At 30.5% G+C, this 19,599-nt stretch overlaps 1 protein-coding gene and 1 pseudogene across 1 annotated transcript in view; both read left to right on the forward strand.

The window, feature by feature from the left end:
- Positions 1 to 8,505: 8,505 nt before the first annotated feature.
- Positions 8,506 to 9,679, forward strand: LOC113377807 (annotated as a pseudogene).
- Positions 9,680 to 14,245: 4,566 nt separating this feature from the next.
- LOC113374725 (microsomal triglyceride transfer protein large subunit-like) overlaps positions 14,246 to 19,599 on the forward strand; it is an 11,925-nt gene continuing 6,571 nt past the window's right edge. The window contains exons 1-12 of the mRNA XM_026614698.1: positions 14,246 to 14,418; positions 14,544 to 14,747; positions 14,954 to 15,227; positions 15,303 to 15,475; positions 15,557 to 15,717; positions 15,902 to 16,193; positions 16,554 to 16,928; positions 17,006 to 17,132; positions 17,212 to 17,369; positions 17,591 to 17,664; positions 17,924 to 18,119; positions 18,211 to 18,365. Coding sequence (XP_026470483.1) covers positions 14,260 to 14,418; positions 14,544 to 14,747; positions 14,954 to 15,227; positions 15,303 to 15,475; positions 15,557 to 15,717; positions 15,902 to 16,193; positions 16,554 to 16,928; positions 17,006 to 17,132; positions 17,212 to 17,369; positions 17,591 to 17,664; positions 17,924 to 18,119; positions 18,211 to 18,365 — 2,348 coding nt within the window. The 5' untranslated portion in view covers positions 14,246 to 14,259. The remainder of the gene's footprint in view (positions 14,419 to 14,543; positions 14,748 to 14,953; positions 15,228 to 15,302; positions 15,476 to 15,556; positions 15,718 to 15,901; positions 16,194 to 16,553; positions 16,929 to 17,005; positions 17,133 to 17,211; positions 17,370 to 17,590; positions 17,665 to 17,923; positions 18,120 to 18,210; positions 18,366 to 19,599) is intronic.

The following is a 19,599-nucleotide window of genomic DNA, read 5'->3' on the forward strand; positions in this document are numbered from 1 at the left end:
TATTACACATAATTGAAACGAACGAACACGTTAACTTGGAGTATTTTCTAAAAGCAAATTTTCACAAATCAATAAATTTTATAAGTGAACCAGATTCTGCAGGACTTTAATGGTTTAGTATGTTCATTAAGACCAAGTACTCTATCGTTATACCAAGTAATCGTCTAATTTTAATTTTAACAAACGTAAAAAAAACTACTCATTTTCTCAAACTTTGATGAATTTTTAAATTAAACTACTTGTCGTAAGGCCGTAATATTTCAGTAAGTTCTATAAGACCATGATATATATCGCCAAAAAATTTCCATGAAAGTCGGCTTAAATTTTTTCAACAATTAATTACAAGAAAACAGGTCGGTAGATTTTCACCCGAAACTAATCAGTATCATTCCCAACTAATATCTTTCGAACAGTTTTTGATTTTTTAAAATCGATTTGATAGTATGAGCTCAAATGTGGACGAACATTTCAACACTTTTTTCCAAATTACAAAGAAACGGCTCGGCCAATCGCTGCACAAAAACTGAGGAAAGATAGTCCTCCTTGAGATACGTCAAATGGCTTTTAAATTTCTGAAATCGGTTCAGGCGTTTTTGAGAAAACGTCGATCAAAGGTCTAATTTTGACAAATGCCAAAAAAACTATACTAATTTTTTGCAAACTTTGAAGAATTTTTAAAGTAAACGAGTTGTCGTGGGGCCGTAATATTTTAGTATGATCTATAAGACTATGGTATCTACCGTAGTAATCAGCACGATTCCCAACCAATATCTTTCGAACGGTTTTTGAAATCTCAAAATCGATTCACAATTGCGGACTAAAACGTGGACGAAAAATTTTTCACTTTTCTGCGATTTACAAAGAAACAGCTCGGACGATCATCGCACAAAACTGAGAAACGCTAGTCCTCATAGAGATACATCGAATGGCTTTTAAATTTTTGAAATTGGTCCAGCCGTTTTTGAGAAAACGTCGATTTACGGCAAAAATCTGTTCACATACACACACATACTTTTTCCAAATTTGGTCTCATTCGATTCAGAATGGCTTGAAACGTTGAGAAAACATAAAATTAGCGAATCGGATTTTTTGATGAAAACATAAACTTCTTCTTCAGGAAGTTAAAAATAAGTCTAATTAATGAATACACTAATTTTGATTTTGAATAGTATTTTTCTAGCATTAGTCTTCTAGCATTTATTACAATTTGAAATAGAAAATTGTTGTAGTCATTAATGTTTATTCAGTAGTCGACTAAACTAAAACAAAAATGTAAATGATAGTGATTATAAATTATTTAAACTCATTATCAATTGCTAACCATTAACTATTTGCATAAAAAACAAACCGGAATTTTAAATCATTAACCTAGTAGTTCTAAATTATATATACATGTATATATATATATATATATATATATATATATATATGTGTGTGTGTGAATTTATTTAACTATATACATATAATTTATTTGTATAGGCTGCACACTTGTTACAGAAAGGTTTTTTATAGAGCTTGGCCGGATATACTGATTTATTATTAAGTACCTTTGAATATTTGTACCTATTAAATCCAACTAAAATTTTTATATTCGGTGCAGTACCATCAAGTTATAACAATAACTACTTAATTTTTGTTTCATTTCTTCTCTTAACTAGTTAACAATTTATATTACAAAATTGTAGATCATTAACATTACACATGCAGTAAATTTATAAATTGATGGGTATAAATACATTCATAAAATTTACATTCATCTGAGGTTGAGTCAAAGAGTCAAAGGTTGCGATACGATAGTACGATTCAACATATCATTTATATCTTTGGTTAAGTTCAGATTTTGAATCCACTCTTGAAAATCTGTTTATATATAAGGAATAAAAGTAAATACACCGAAACCCAACCAACAATGAAAAACGAAAAAAATTATATAGAATAATAATAATATTTTACTATTTAAGCCACATATTCTCATATTAAAACGTATTAAAATTCAATTAGTATGTAAATCAAATGTTAATAATATAGTTCACCTCTTAATGTACGATGTCATTAAATCGAATCAATATTTCCCGACTTTAACAATGTTTTTAGTACAAAAATTAAATCAAATTAATATTAATCTTTTTTTTTTGATTAAGCATTTATGGTAAAAATTATTTACAAAAATAATTATAATATTTTAATTATAATTTATGTTAATTATAAAGTGCATATATTATTCTTTGTTTGTATAGTAACTACTAGTAATGTGCCAACTCGAATGAAGTGATTCGAATTATTCAACTTGATTCGAATCACATTTTACTTGATTCGAATCAACTCGTATCAAGGCGCAAAATATAAATATAAATTTAAAAAAAAAATTATGTTTTTAAAAAAGATTCAATTTTCTAAGAACTCTGTAAAAATCGATCTTTGAGATTTTTAAAATTTTTGAAAAAGAAGACCCTTTTAAAAAATTTGATTTCTTTTATATTTTAAATTAATTAGGATTCTAAACATCTTTTCAAAGCATAAAACAATGATATATACGTAAGACTAGACTAAGAGATGGTGTAGATATTATGTAATTTAGTATATGGCTAATGTACTAGTTTATAAAGCCAATAAATCATAAATAAAAAAAAAGCAATCGCGATAAACATTGGTTCAGAACCCATAGAAAAGTGAACAAAATTTGTTATGATTATTAAAATATCTATAAAACATGTGATAATTTGATGTGCATAGGTCTAATGATCATTTTATCCGCCAAATGGCAATTTTTTTCACATACACGCATACATCAATTTTTTCTAAGGTATGGCAAAATGTTCAAAAACCTCTGTAACGTAAAAATTTTATTTTCATTTTTTTTTGCGATTGCTATAATTTACCCTACAGGTAATTAATAAATATAAAAACATAATTTTAATAAATGTAAATATAAAAATGCGCAGATACAACAGCGTCATTGTCTTTGGGTTTGATAGAGAGCTGGGAGGAAATTCGTTCGTTCGTGAAATATTAATATTTAATTTTGATAATAAATGTGTGTTCTAGAAACCATATATCAATTTTCAGACCATTTGTCTTATAAAATTTTCTTTCTCATAAAATTGTTTTTGAAACTATTACTTAACACACAGAAAGTCTGTGAATCACACGTAACTTTTGATTACGTAGGATTTTTTGATAATGGTAATTTATGTTTACACTTTTTACTTGGTTTACTAATTTATCATAAATTTTGATCACATTTACTAAATGAATAATACATTGATGTTTGTTTTTTGTCCATATCGAATCATGTTTAGAATCAGATTTTTTTCTGAGTCGAACCATACAAATTAGGAAATCCTGTTTCTAATGGTTCAAATTAGGAAATTAGCAAACAGTGTGTCCCAGACCTTATCAACTTAATTATCCTGAGAAAATTAGAAAAAAATATCTCAGGTTTGAAAATTGTGAGCTTTTAAGCGCAACCTAGAGCTTTGATAAATTATGACAGTTTTTCTGTTATTATGGCCAACATCTATTAATTTTATTGATTTAAGCATAAAAATACCATACTTGCACCACCAAGTTTTTCAGACTTTTTGTTGAACAATGAATTTCAAAATTGACTTTGAGAGGCCCTTCTTTAAAAAAATGTGCTAAAGTGTGTTGGCAAGTTTCATCAATAGTTGGCGCATTTAATCAGGATTGTAAAATGGTAAAATACTTGATAATTTTACCATTAAAAAATTTTCAGTAAAAAAATAAAAACCTAAAAATGACATAATCTTCGCTAGTGCAGCATTTTACTCACAGTCAGTTCAAAATAGGTCAAACAGGTTCAAAAAAGTCGACCAATTTTTAAAAAATAATTTTATAGTTTAACATAAGATCCTAACTTACGCAACTTTCATGATACCAAATATTAAAGCAATTGATTAAAAAGACCAGTTTTACGAGAGTGAGCTAAATTGCATTATTTTTGGTTTTAATAAATATTCTTATCGAATTATTTTATTGGTGGGACAAAGTAGATGCTTATTTCTTGTTCTTCCTTACGCAGTTTTAAATTTAAAATTATATTCAATTCGATCTTTCCATGATTATGTGAAGGGTTAACAATGTAGTGATTTTCAATCATTTTCTTGGACACTGTATAAAAATTATTTTCACCTTATTGTATTCAAAGCGATAGAAAATGATTGAGAACCTCTGTGCTAATAAATTATATTAATTTATATTATGTACTACGGTGGAGGCTGTCTATCTATCTACTCTGTTTTCTTGTTTCAGGTAGCAGAGCTGCTATGGCTCCAGGTAGGAATGCTATAGAACTATTATAAATTTAATCTATTTTACTAACATATGTCACTAATGCGAGTGTGTAATTTATTTTTTACTGTATATATTTCTTTCATATTGTATTTTATTAATAGACGATAAGTTTTATTACGATTTTATCTAATTCTTAGTATTAGAATTTCTTCGAACTGTAATGGTAAACTGGTGTGAATTTTTCTTATCGGACTTACTTTTGAATAAGTAGTATCTTCTCAAGCAGGTATGCATGACGATTTTCAAATAAAACATTATGTATCAAATATAATTGTATTAAACAGTAATCTCATTCTTGCTTTTGGCTTGTTCGGAAAGTAACTTCGTTTTTCATAGATATTTTTGCACGTAATTTTCGTACAATAAATATTTACTTTAATAAATTATGCATTGGCAGTTTTGATCCAACATCTTTTGTCATATTATAATAATTATTACAGGTATTAGCATAATTCCGAAATCATAAATGTTTTGGTCGTTATTGGCAAAAAATTGATCAAAGTGCTTTATGACAGGCTGATTTGAGGTAATAATTTCACCACCTAAAATTTTTTTAGTGACCGGAATAAATAATGGTCCGATGATGGCAGATCTGGAGAATATGATGAATGTGTCATTGGGTCCCATTTAAGCTTCAAAAGCTTCTGGCGATTGACCAAACTTTTGTGAGATCTTGCGTCGCCTTGATGCAGGACTATACCTTGTTGTGGGTTAATTCTGACCTTTTCTATTGAAGTATATCATTTAGTTTATCCAGCTGATGACATATGACATCCGAATTAACCGTTGTGTTATCACCTTTTTCTGGCAAATTTCAGCTTTGCATCTGTTTTGAGCAGGGGTCTTTTTTTGTTTCATGGACAAATTCGTGTATTGTATTCCTTACATTCTCGTTGCAATCTAACGAATTTTATTACTCCGATTCGCTGAACTCTAATCTTGATTAGAGTATAAAGTTACTTCGGCAGCAACATTTTTAATGTTAGTCACACGTGAAGATATGAATATCAGATTAACATCGACTAAATATACATTACATAGTAATACGAACGCCGATGCACGCAATGCAATTTAATAACATGCTAATTTAATGTAAAGGATATCAAAATTAGTGGACAAAATCATGATATGGATAGAGAACGTATGTAAATCACGTCAATTGTGATAAAAATATTAATAAAAAAAGCTACTGATTATATATTTACACCTCACATATCTGTATGTTGCACAGAATCAGAAATGTTAAATGAAATAAGTAAACTAGTTGTGTATGGCATCGTGCCTTAAGGCAAATTGCTGGAACTTCCCGTACAATAACGAAATGTTCGAAAAATATTAAATGTTTTCGAATATATTATTATAAATAGTGTAACACTGTCTAATATTTATAAGAGTTATATAAACTGAATTACAAAGTTAAAATTATTTATTTAAAGTATATAAGTGAGCTTTAGAACTTTAGCTAGAATTAATATTAAAATCTCAATTATTTTCGATATACAAAAAAAAAAAATTTCGAGAAAAAAAAATTTGAGAGAAATAATTGAAATAATTTTTTTTTCCAAAAGCAATTATTTTTGTCGAAACAAGCAAAAAGTTTATTCAATTATTCAAATCGGATGCTTAGTTCTCTCAAAAACTGCCATTTTTTGCACATTTAGCTCGTGATCTCCGAAACGGCTGGAGCTGTCTTTGCCAAAATCTAACGACCACTTCTACCCGTCGTTACGAATTGAATGTTTTTTCGATCATTCAAATTGGATGCTCCGTTCTTTCAAAAACTCGATTTCTATTTTCTGCACTCTTTGCTACGTATCTCCGAGCCGGCTGAACTTGCCTTTGCCAAAAAATAATCAGCACATCTCCCTATCAATAGGAATCGAATGTTTTTTGAACCATTCAAATCAGTTGTTCCGTGCGCCCGAAAACGTGGAAGAAAAAATGCGGACATACAAAACACACACACACATCCATTTTTTCTGAGGTATGCCACAATGTTCAGAAACTTTCAAAACGTCGAGAAATGCAAAAATTTTCATTTTCGATTTTCGGCCCATTACTATAACTACCCTACGGGAAGTTAAATAACATTCACGTTGAAAATGAACTCCACAAAGTATCGATATATGAATATTATAAAAAATATTGGTAAAAGAACACACCTACCTAATTGTCAGTAGGCATTTTTTTTTAAATTTAGAATACAGTTACATTCTTTAAATTTCTTAATGTACACATATAAAATACGTGCGTGATGATTTGCATAGTTTAAATCATTTGTAAGAATTGCACGAACCGTGGGTTGAATAATTACTTCAAATGTAGAATATTTCCTTGACATATATGCATGAAAGTGAATGACTATTTCAAGCAAATTGTTTTTTTTATTATAGCTATCCGTTGACTTAATTTTGAATAAAATATAGAGAAAGCATAAAATAAAGTTTATTTAACAAATATAAGGTATACACAAAATTCTAGAAAACATAGCCATATGAAGAGTTTTCAGTTATCCGTTACATTGTGTAGGTTAATTAATGGGATTTTTAGCTACATCGTGGACGAAAACTTTTGCTAATTGCAAAGAAATGACTTGGTCGATCGAAACTTGGTCGAAATCGGTGCAACCGTTTTTGAGAAAACGTCGACGAAAGGCAAGAATCGTCTCACATACACACATACGCAAACCAACTTTTACCAAATTTGGTTCCAAATGATTAAGAATCCAATTTTATTTTCCTGATAGATATTGCACAGAAATCTAGAGGCTTGTTACATTAAGAATTTTGGAGATTCGCTATATGATAATATAATCAACCGAAGGTAAATGCTTGGTATTAATATTTTTTTAGCAAATTGTATATGCTCAAAGCCTATTAGAAATAACTATTTTGTGTGTATGGATGACAATTATGCTTATATATAATAGCTATAAAATATGATTAATTAACATATAAAAAATGATTATTTTTGAATACCAAATGAGAATTTTTACCATGGAATGGTTCACTCGAATATATAAAATGTTTGATTAGAGGACAATATTGCAATTTTTTATGTACCGGTAAATCTTAGTAAATTACTGTAGTACATTTTGAAAAATATTTATCAGTCAGAAATAATATTGAAAGCTCTGTAAAGATATGATAATTTTATATATGCACAATCCAAATATTCATTAATGGCTCTAAAATTTAATCCGCTTTTGCGTTTGCTTCTTCCGAACCTCCGAAACGGCTGGATCAGCCTTTGACAAAAAAAAATATTTCTGTATCATTTTTGGAATTTCTAAAATTTGCTCTTAGAAAAGTAATTAACAATTTGGTGTAATTATGATCCATTATATAGGATTTTCGAAAGAATATCGTCGTTTTTTAACTCGATAGGGGTTAAAGAAAACATCCATTAGTTGCATTTGATAATCTTCACCTTTGACATCAAAATGTTGCAAACTAGTTCAATAACTGGTGCACCGGCAACATATCTTACCCATATACATACACAGTGCCGGCTTTAGGGTAGGGCGAGGTGGGCGACCGCCCTGGGCGCCGGCAAAAAGGGGGCGCTGCAGGCGCCCCCCGGCTGATGTTCATAGTTCGAGGTCTGCTTAGTCGTCTCGTAAATTCCCTAAATTAAGCGTTTTTTTTGTCTATTGTCAAAACACATTGTCCTTTTAACGTTTTGGTAAAAAAAAAAGCTAACGTTATTGTAGCGAAGCGTAACAAACTCAGCTCATTCGCATGGGATAGCGAACTTGGCCACTTGGCCAGTCACTCGAAATGGCAAAATCATTGATCACATAATTACTAGTGGCCCAGTGCAAACACGCATTGATAATTATCCAAAGAATGATGCAGGCCGACATTTCTCTAATTCTCATTTCACAAAAATTCTTACAAACAATGAAACAATTCAGCGCCGTTGGTTAATTTACTCCGTTTCTAAGGATCGAGTTTATTGTTTTTGTTGTAGACTATTTGATAGTAGCTCAACGTCGAACTTAGTATCTCAAGGGTATAATAACTGGAAATACTTGTCTGAAATATTAAAAAATCATGAAAATAGCACTTTTCATAAGAAGTTTTACTTTTTCATGGATTGAAGCTGAACTACGATTAAAAATAGAAAAAACGATGGAATAATGTTTTGTCTAGATTGATGCATATCACACTTTATTTAGCCGAAAACAATATGGCGTTCAGAGGCACTTCTGACAAACTATATACGCCAAATAACGGAAAGTTCTTAGGCTTTGTACAAATACTAGCCAAATTTCATCTACTCATGCAGGAGCACTTACGATTAGCTATGAAGGGTGATATTTCAGACCACTCAGCTTCTGTTCATCGATGGAAAATTCTAACCGATCACTTCGGACTATATACTATAAAAAAGCACAGTGACACTCGTTGGGAAGCAAGAATATGTAGTGTTACAGTAGTCCGTTATCAAATTAGTACTATCCATGATGCTTTGATTACTTTGGCTCTTGAAACTCAGAAAACTGATGTTCAAATGTCTCATGAAGCTACTACTCTAGCCGAACAACTAAAAGATTTCAGCTTCATAGTTTCATTGGTTGTTTGGTATGACATACTTCATCAAATAAATGTTGTAAGTAAATCCTTACAGTCAACAGATATCGATCTTGGTAAATGTACACAAATGTTGAAAAAATGCTGCAATTTTTTGGAAGACTACAGAAATACGGGCTTTAAAAGCGCTATTTTAACTGCGAAGGAGTTGGCTGAAGAACTAGAAATTGAGCGTCAAGCTGGTGAAATTGCACGCGATGACCCTATAACTTCTCCAGAAAAAAAATTTGAGGTTGAATTTTTCAACTGTCTTTTGGACAACATTAATTTCAATCAATGAAAGGTTCGAACACTTAAATGAGTACTCGGAATATTGGTCTTTTTTGTTCAATATTAAACAGATTCCAGAAAAACGCGACCTTCTCAAGCTCTGTAGAGATCTCCAATTAAAATTAACTGTAGACTCTAAATCAGACATAGATGGTTGTATGTTATGTGATGAACTTATAAGTCTGGCATCCCACCTGATAAAAATGTGGTTACTCCCATTTTTGTTATAAATTTTATCAACGATTTCAACTTACAAGAACTGTATCCAAATGTATGGATATCATTGCGAATTTTATTAACTATACCTGTAACGGTTGCTAGTGGGGAGCTTTTCAAAGCTGAAGCTAATAAAAACCTATCTTCGATCAGCGGTTTCGCAATCTAGATTGACAAACTTAGCAACTGTGTCAATTGAGAACGAAATTGCTGAAAACATCGACTTCGACAACCTTATAAAAGAGTTTGCTGATAGAAAGGCCAGAAAAGTAAAACTCTATTAGTGGTTCTATTAATGGTTATCTTTTATAATAATTTTTTTTTAATAAACGGTTATTTCATTAGATGTTTTTCTTTTTTCCAAATGGGTTTGAATTGCAGGTGAAGGGCGCCGTAGAAATCTCGCCCAGGGCGCTGGTAGTGTTAAAGCCGGCCCTGTACATACATTACGTTTTTTCTGTCTCAAACAGCATTTTTTACATGAAATAATATAAAACAAAAATGTTCCTTCTTGTTCTACATATTTAAAAGGACACCAACCAAGAGTAATCAATATGACTTTGTTAAATTAAATTCAATACACTGTTGATTTTTTTAATAAATTTCCATACAATTTTAAAATTGAATGACTTAATATATGAATGAAATATACGATATATATATATATATATATATATATATATATATATATTAACCGAGCGTATTGAACACTATGAAAATAACTGTACATTTAGAGACCACAGTCAATGTTAAAACTCTTAATGAACCAAGTTCGATAATCCATAAGTAGTAATCATGAAATTACATGATGTGATTAGCATAAGGTAATATATTGCTTTAATTATATTACATTTTAGTATAATTAAAACTTTTATGAAATCAATATATTAAATAAAATCAGTAATACCTATAACTGATTTTTTGAATATTCGGTAACGTTTCACATGACTGAAAACTTTTCACATGAAGTAAAACTATAATTTGATATAGATGAGACAGCCGTTTGGGTTGCCATCTACCCACGTCAATAAAAAGTCAACAACAAATCAACAGACAAGGCAATGGCAAAGGCTTATTAAGTTCTGATATGTATATAGGATAGGGCAGGACACAAAGGTCCAAATTGATTTGGCGAAAAATCCATCTTCTTTTTAAGTTAAAAGGAGTTTTATGGGATGATAGTTACATTATTTAATAGACACAATGCAGTCTACTTAGTAGATTGAGCAACAAAATTAAAAATCATAATATAATTATGTATTTTTTAACATGTTGTTTGTTTGATGTTTGTTACTACTATCACCAATATTGGTTTAGTAGGTATTTCTGTTTAATTTATCATAATCAGACTTATTGTTTCTTGAAATACAATTATTTCAAATAAAATAAAAACAACTATTTGAAATACATATATCATGGGCACATTTTATACCATCTTCATATGGAACTTTGTCAGAGAAGTTCATCATCAGAGTCAGGATAAATATTTATTTAATTTATCATTTGTAAAATTGCTTTTTTTTAACTGATTTTACATCTTTATTTACTAGTTTCTTATGGTTTACACCTCTACAGTGTAAAAGATTTTGTTGATCCTTTTTACCCCAATCACATGTAAGCTATTCTATGGACTGTAGAAGTAAAACTGGTGAAACTAACTTAATAATAATAATACAACTTATGAAATAATAAAATAAAGTATACTTAAAAAATATATTCAGGCATCGTAAACTGAACAACCATGCTCAAAAACGACGAAAAAATACTTTCTTTACAAACATGACAATGTTGTCGTTTATATCGTGGTAGCGAAGTCTCTCAATTTGGCAATGGCTGATTACGAATCTTTTGCCCTCTACTTTAAAATTTGTGCGTATAAAATTTTACAACTTAAATTGTTTTTTGAGATGTTGGTGGTAAACCTTTGAGGTAAAGTCGAGGTTCAAGTTCTTGGTAAAGTTTTCTTTTCAGAATCTGTCTTGGTGCAGGCAATTGCTGATCTGCATGTAATTCTTAATTCTTTAACGTAAATATTTACCAGTAATATTTTGAATTAGTTTCGAACTGCCTAAGACATTAAATTATGTACTTAAGACATTTATATTTGCGAATTATACTGGTCTGAGTAATTATTGTGTATTTTGATAATGCAAGCAAGTAATCTATTGACCTTCACCCTACGACGCATTTTAAACTGATAGTGAGAATAATGTAGAGTTCAAATAATACTGCAATTTAAATTTCATTTACTTCAAACAAGATAAGCCCTTTAACACGACGTGCATTGCTTATTTTCGAAATACCAAATGACGATTCAAATAAATAAATAACATATCAGTTTTACATATTTGCTTTAATTATTGCTGAAATCTAAGTTTATTGAAGGTCCATGCGTTATCACCACAATTAGAAATAATTTTCAATTTTTACTAGAGAACTGCATTTTAAAATGCGATTATAATTATGTATGTATTTCACTTATCAAGCGTTTTGAAATGGGTATTTTTTAATTGCGTGTTGAGAAGATAACTAGGAATAAATTATACTAATGACCACTAAATTATTACTGAATGATGTCGTTATTCATTGACAACAAATTGGTAATTCGAAAAACTATTATATATTCAGTTAAAATTTAAATTTACTAGTCCATTGATTAGTACTAATTGGAAAGCACGAGTAATTTGCTATTATATGACCTTTTGATAATAACATATATAAACTAGTTGGTATTGGTATTTTGCCTTGAGGCAAGTTACATGAACTTCCCGATATGATTAAATAATCGGCTTAATCAATAAAGAATAAATTAATTTATGAGTGATTAAAAGCATTTCGAGTGGATTTATTACACATCATTGAAAACGAACGAACACGTTAACTCGGAGTATTTTCTAAAAGCAAATTTCCACAAATCAATAATTTTTATAATTGAACCAGATTCTGCAGCACTTTAATGATTTAGTATGTTCATTAAGATCAAGTACTCTATCGTTATACCAAGTAAATCGTCTAATTTTAATTTCAACAAACGTCAAAAAAGTACTCATTTTCTCAAAGTTTGATGAATTTTTAAAATTGAACTACTTGTCGTTAGGCCGTAATATTTCAGTAAGTTCTATAAGACCATGATATATATCGTCAAAAAAAAGTTTCATAAAAATCGGCTTAAATTTTTTTTCGACCGTTAATTACAAGAAAATGGCTCGGTAGATTTTCACCTAAAACTAATCAGTATCATCAGTATCAACTAATATCTTTCGAACAGTTTTTGATTTTTTTAAATCGATTCGTTAGTGAGCTTAAATGTGGACGAAAAGTTTAACATTTTTTTCCAAATTACTAAGAAATGGGTTGGCACATAGTCGCACAAAACTGACAAACAATAGTCCTCATTGAGATACATCAAATGGCTTTTAAATTTCTGAAATCGGTTCAGGCGTTTTTGAGCAAACGTCGATGAAAGGTCTAATTTTGACAAATGCCAAAAAACGATACTAATTTTTTAAAACATTGAAGAATTTTTAAAATTAAACGACTTGTCTATATGATCTATAAGACTATTGTATCTACCGTCAAAAAAAAATTCATAAATATCGTCGAAAAAAATTTTTTCAACACTTTATTACAAGAATAGGTTGATCTTTACCAAAAATTAATCAGGTCGATTCCCAACCAATATCTTTCGAACGGTTTTTGAATTTTCAAAATCGTTTCAGAATTACGGGCTAAAACGTAGACGAAAAGTTTTTCACTTTTCTGCAATTTACAAAGAAACGGCTTGGCTGATCGTCACGCAAAATTGATAAACGCTAGTCCTCATTGAGACACATCGAATGGCTTTTAAATTTTTGAAATCGGTCCAGTCTTTTTTCAGAAAACGTCGATTTACGGCAAAAAATCTGTTTACACACACACAATACTTTTTCCAAATTTGGTCTCATTCAATTCAGAATGGCTTGAAACATCGAGGAAACATAAAATTAGCGACTTGGATTTTTTGATGAAAACATAAACTTTTCCTTCGTGACGTTAATGAAATGATTTTCTTAAATATACTCAGCTAAATAGGTTGTAAATTTTGCTGATACTGCCAGTAGTATTCAGCCCTGCTACTAGTACTAATAATGCCCCAAATGGTACATTTTTACCACTGGCCTCAATGGAAATGATGAAATTTATTTATTTAAAATAATATAAAATCCATAATAGTTGTATTATTGGATACCATTTTTCCAAGTAGAAAGTTGCACGATTTTTTATTTAAAATTTAACTTTGGATATTAGATTACTTCGATGTAAATTGAATGTATTATGATTGATATTTAAAACTGATGATCTGATCTGATATCTGATATTCAGTTTGTCAGAATAAAAAGATGGAAAACACAAATAAGTATTTTTACTTTCTCAAAGTAAGAGATTATTTTTTGGATTGCTCTATTTTTCTTATTATTCATACTCTAAATTATTATTTTATTAAATTAACAAATAAAACATTAGCAAAAACACCACTTCCGTTTTCATCCCTCGAAAAATTTTAATTAGTTGTGTATAGATATAGGAGCATAACTTTACATACGATAGATTTTAAAATTTATAAGGTTGTAATTGATATAATATCTGTATTTTTCATCAATTTACAAATATTATTTATTACAATCTTATTCTCGTATAACTAAAATAATTGCAATGTTTAGTAGGATAGTAAAAAAATTGGGAGTAGACAGAATGATAACATAAAAGAATCTAATAGTAATTATTTAATTAATATAGGAAACTTTAATATTTCTTTCATTATCAACTACTGGCATCTTCTTGTCTTAATTTAGCAAATGGACTCTCCAGGCCAGACCCTTTCCCGATGAGTGCAGGAGTAGGATATCGAATCCAGAGCACAGTTCTGGTGAATGAACCCAGGTCGATACGTGCTGGTGGAGATGTTGGCTATAGGATAACCGGCAGATTGAACGTTGGAGCCATTTGGGATGGTGGAAATGGTGACAAAATGTTAAGATTTGAGGTAAAAAATATGAAATTATGTTATTCCAACTTCTGAAAACAACGTGAGTTTTCCGTTGGAATTACAAATCATTTCATAAAAGATCTTATTTATTATGACAATACCTATATATTTTGATTATCTAGTTGCTGTATCCGAAATTACACGTAAAATCTCGGAAAGCACCAGCTCCTGAAGGTTTTGTGGAACACAGTTCAAGAATTGAAAGTGCCAAAAACAAGGTATTTTACGTCACGTGGTCCAATGGAAAAATAGAACATATGTACGTGGATCCCGATGAGCCGTTATCCATGATAAATTTCAAGAGAGGACTTGTCAGTCTTTTCCAGGTTGGTAAAAAAATATTACCTATATTTTGATTCTCTGTAATTAACAGCATAGGTTTTAAACATTTAATATTGTTTTCTCCCAGTTTCAATAAAATTCAGCATGATACCTTTACAAATGATAATAGTTAGATAAGGAAACAGACCACTTTTTTATATTTGCATTCCGATTTTTTAAAAAGTAATAACACATATGCCATGTTTTATAGTTCCAACTTCTAGATGGCGATCATATGGAATCTGATGTTTCTGGCGATTGTCTAGCTTCTTATACGACATCAGGCCCTCATTCAGGAGTCAAGAAGTCCAAAAAACGTTGCTTAATTAGCCATCAAAATAAAAGAGAGAGGCCTGATGAAGCCCTATCTGTGCATACACATTCTCAAAGAGGAGTCGAATATAAGACAAATCAAGAAGGTCTTTTGGAGTCAATTATTGCTGATGAAGTTCACGAATTGGAATTGGTTTTGAAACGCGATGCAGGTGAGAAATAAACTGCTGATGATGCTACATGATGATTATATTTTATAAAATTCCATATTCCCCATTGCATTTTAGGTGCCAATGTCCGTACGAAAATTGAACTCGTTCTGGAAGACAAAAAGGTGAAAATGTCACCAATTAAGAGCATCAATTTACAAGATGCCGTTAATCAATTGAAAAATGTTGCAAGTAGAACACTGCGCGCTGAGAAGGAACCGGCTCTTTGCCAAGATGAACAATGTCCTACGGTAAATATGCTGACAACTAAATATTAAGTATATTTGAGATAGTAGGTGTATTAGAGGATGTGTAATTCATTGTCTTATTAGATGGAACGGTTGGTATCAGAACATCGGAACAGTTTGAAGCAGGAATCGATTGGAGGAGCTCGTGCTGCTACAGCATTTGTGAAGATTATTCCAGCGGTCAGAGCGGCTACTACTGATCAAATATTATCAGTTCTCGATTCGCTGAAAAACGCAGAAATTATGTAAGTATGAAAGAAATAATTCATTCACCGAAGTGTAGATATATTTAAATGAACGGATCTTTTGAAAGCTGCTTATAAAATATTTAAATTTTGGATATTGATGTTATTAACAATCCTTTACAGCAATTTGTAATTTTAATTATTGATAGGAAAATGTATAACTGAATTCTTTCTCATTTTATAGAACTCAACTTTGTGATCTTTGTGGATTTGCCCAAACATCATCATCCCATGAGGCCATCAAACGTTTCTTAGACTTAGATAATGATCATGATCTTGACAACTGGGAACGTTATCTTTGGGCTTTATCTATGGGTGCTCATCCATCACCTGAAGTTTTAGCAGACATATTGAGAATGGTGCAGAAGAAAGCGAACAAAACTAGGGATCACAAATTGACCGATACACTTCTTCAAACTATGGCAGCAATGGCCAAAAATTTAGCAAAATTACCTGGACGCAGCTATGAAGATAAGGTGAACAGTTTAAATCAATCTGTATAAAAATATATTTATATCTTATTTAAAGGATGAAGAAAAATGTTAGAAGCCGCATCATATTTCACATCAATTGTGGTATTTACATATAAAAACATGAAATAGTTAAGTGATCTATAAAGAGATGTTACTAGGTTTAAATTACATTTGTGTTCATAAATAAATACCATACTAATTACCTAATTCAGTGTATTTTATATGACGAAAAACAATGGAAAAACATATCAAATCAAGAAAAAAAACTTCTATTTACTCTTTAAACAGTTTAAACCGTTATCTAAACCATTTTATAATATAGTTGGCATCTAAAATCTCCATTATCCATATTGTTTATTTTAGTTGGTGCAACAAGTATCTACACATATTAGTCAAAATCTCAAAGCATGTCAGAATGATGAATGTCGTCTTGTTTACATTCGAGCAATGAGAAATTTGCAAGATCCTGCGACAGTGAAAAGCCTTCTCCAACATGCCACAAAAGGCAGCAAACCTGTTTCTGTCACAGCTATGAAAGCTTTGAAAAACTTTCCTCAGAGAGTTTTACAGTACGACACTGTACAGAAGGCTTGCATTCAAATATTTTTCCAGATTACGAAGAAATTTGATTCAAGCGCAAGAACGTTAGCTTTGGACATTTTGTTGGATGCAGGCATTAAAGATGAGCTGCTGAAAGATGTTTTAGATTATTTGAGGAGTCCAGATAAAGCTTTCGAGGTTTGCAATTTTATTAATTACTGCTTTACTATATTTTTTTCTGAACTAATATTTTAGTATTTGTTTTCTTATTTCAGGTCAAACAATACGTTTTGCAGAGATTGCGACACGAGTCAGACAAATCCGAAATCTTTGAAAATAGGGTAAACAAATTGTTGCGGCAATCTAGGCGTGTTAATAATTATAATGTTCTTGGACAGAAAGGTTCATAATCCAAATAAATATTATAAAATATTTAAAAATTGTGGCATGTAATAATACATTATTTTTTATATTGTTGAAGGTTTATCCACTGCGTTTTCTCGAGTGTATGCAAGCTCTAATACATCAAGTACACAGTTAGCGACTGTACAAGAAATGAATGGAGGCATGCTCAAACGTGGTGTTGTAGATTTTAATGTACAATATGGCGAAGACAACAAATTACACAACATTATGAGTGTAAGTTTCATTCTTAATAGTTGCAATAAATTCAGCTCAAAGGTTCTTAATTAGATCATAATTGGAATCTATGTTTAGACTTTTCCACAAACTTTTTAAGAAATTGGTTGAAACAACTTATTTAGTTCAATAGTAATAGTAATTATTCCATGAATTTCAATTAGAAATATGCTCATCCATTTTATGTAATGGTCAGTTTTGCCATAATTAAAATAGAATAGATAATGATTGGAAAGTTTTGCAATATGTTGTTGTGCCTGGTACGTTTAGTAACTCTACTGGGCATATCGCTAAAGTATAAAAAAAAAGATTTTAGATGGGCGTATGAAATTTTCGAAACTTTTTAATACTATATATAATAATAAGATTGAAATTTTGATTATTAAACATTTTCATAGCAAAAATTAATATGTCTAAATATCCACACAATTTCCTGATTTCCAAAATGCTCTGCTTTTAAACTGATAATAGAAAACTTCTTTATTATCAATTAATACTTAAGTTCTAATACTATTGAAACAATTCTATTACTTATCTATAAATTATTATTTTAGGTGGATTGGGAGTTTCGTATCGGACACCACGGCGTCTGGCGAAGACAAAGAGGAAGAGCAAGAAGATGCAACTGCTGGAATGGAAATAACTGTCCATGGCGTAACCATTAGACCATTTGCATTCTTTACTGGACAAGGTGAACTCATGGGGCACGTTTGGTCTGGAACTGGCTCGGACAAGACACCAGCTTATCAGGTGATACTAGACACATGTTTTAGTTGCTTAATTTGTCATAAATTTATTTCAATGACCAAATTTTTATTATTTGTATGGTTATTATTTTTAGGCTGCCAGTTTGTTATACGACCACCAGGAAACTCTACCATTACAAACTGGCGTCATAGCTGAACTATCTCTTGTGGGAGGAACTTCTGTTGATCTTTCTGGACAAGTACAGATTTCGTTATGGAATAGAAACGCTCATTCTCTTATTGAAACCAAGTAAGAAAAAATAAGTAATTTGTTACTTTAATGCTACATTGTAATAATCAGTCGGTAATGAAGAATGTATTGGTGCTCTTGAAGCTACTTTGGAAGTACCATTTTATTTGTATATTTGACTAACTTTTATTTTTACATACTTGCATTTAAACCTAACAAAATTCAAAATCGATCTAAATTTATTAATCAATCTAATATGGGGTTCTATTGGGAATAATATCGGATAACGGAGACGCATAACTTGATACCGAGCAGTAGCGATTTCCTTTGTCACTTGGAAATACAGCAATAAAATATGTTTTAAGTGAAAATATACCTTCTGGTGCATTGCTGCATCTAATAAAATATGATATGACAAATGTTTGATCAAGTTTAATAATAAAACTAGTTGTGTATGGTATCGTGCTTTAAAGCAAATTGCTGGTACTTCTGGTACCTTAATGAAATATCCAAGGAATATTAAATGTTTTCAAATAGATTATTATAAATACTGTAACTTTCATTAATGTTAATTAAATTTTTAGATGTAAAATAAGAGCTTATGTATTGACAAAAATATTTTTTTTAAATTAAAAAAAAAAAACAAAAAAAATTCTTTCGCCTGAAGCAATTATTTCGTCAACACAAGGAGAAAGTTTTTTGAATCATTCAAACCGGATGCTCAGTTATCTCAAAAATTGCCGTTTTTTGTACATTTAGCTCCGTATCTTCGAAACGGCTGGACCTATCTTTGCCAAAAACTAATCACCACTTCTCCCCATCATTACGAATTGAATGTTTTTTTTAGATCATTTAAATCGGATGCCGTTCTCTCAAAAACTCTATTTCTATTTTCTGCACTCTTTGCTCTGTATCTCCGTAACGGCTGGACCTGCCTTTGTCCAAAAACTAATCAGCACATCTCTCTATCAATAGAAATCGAATGTTCTTTGAACTATTCAAATCGGATGATCCGTGCGCCTGAAAACGTGGTCGAAAAATCGTATCCATACATACATACACATACACACACACATCCATATTTCTAAGGTATGCCAAAATCTTAAGAAACCTTCAAAACGTGAGGAAATGTAAAAATTTTCAATTTCGATTTTTGGACGATTACAATAACTTTACCCTACGGGAAGTTAATAATCAAGTATAGGTACGTTATCCGTTGGGTTTTTATCTAAACACGACAGAAAAAGATAAGTTCGACCACAACAGCCCATAGGATGAAAGTTCAGATTCCTAT

Source organism: Ctenocephalides felis, unplaced genomic scaffold, assembly GCF_003426905.1.
Source record: "Ctenocephalides felis isolate EL2017-DRISC unplaced genomic scaffold, ASM342690v1 CF-g0.4_SCAFFOLD_01886, whole genome shotgun sequence".
Taxonomy (NCBI): Eukaryota; Metazoa; Arthropoda; class Insecta; order Siphonaptera; family Pulicidae; genus Ctenocephalides; species Ctenocephalides felis.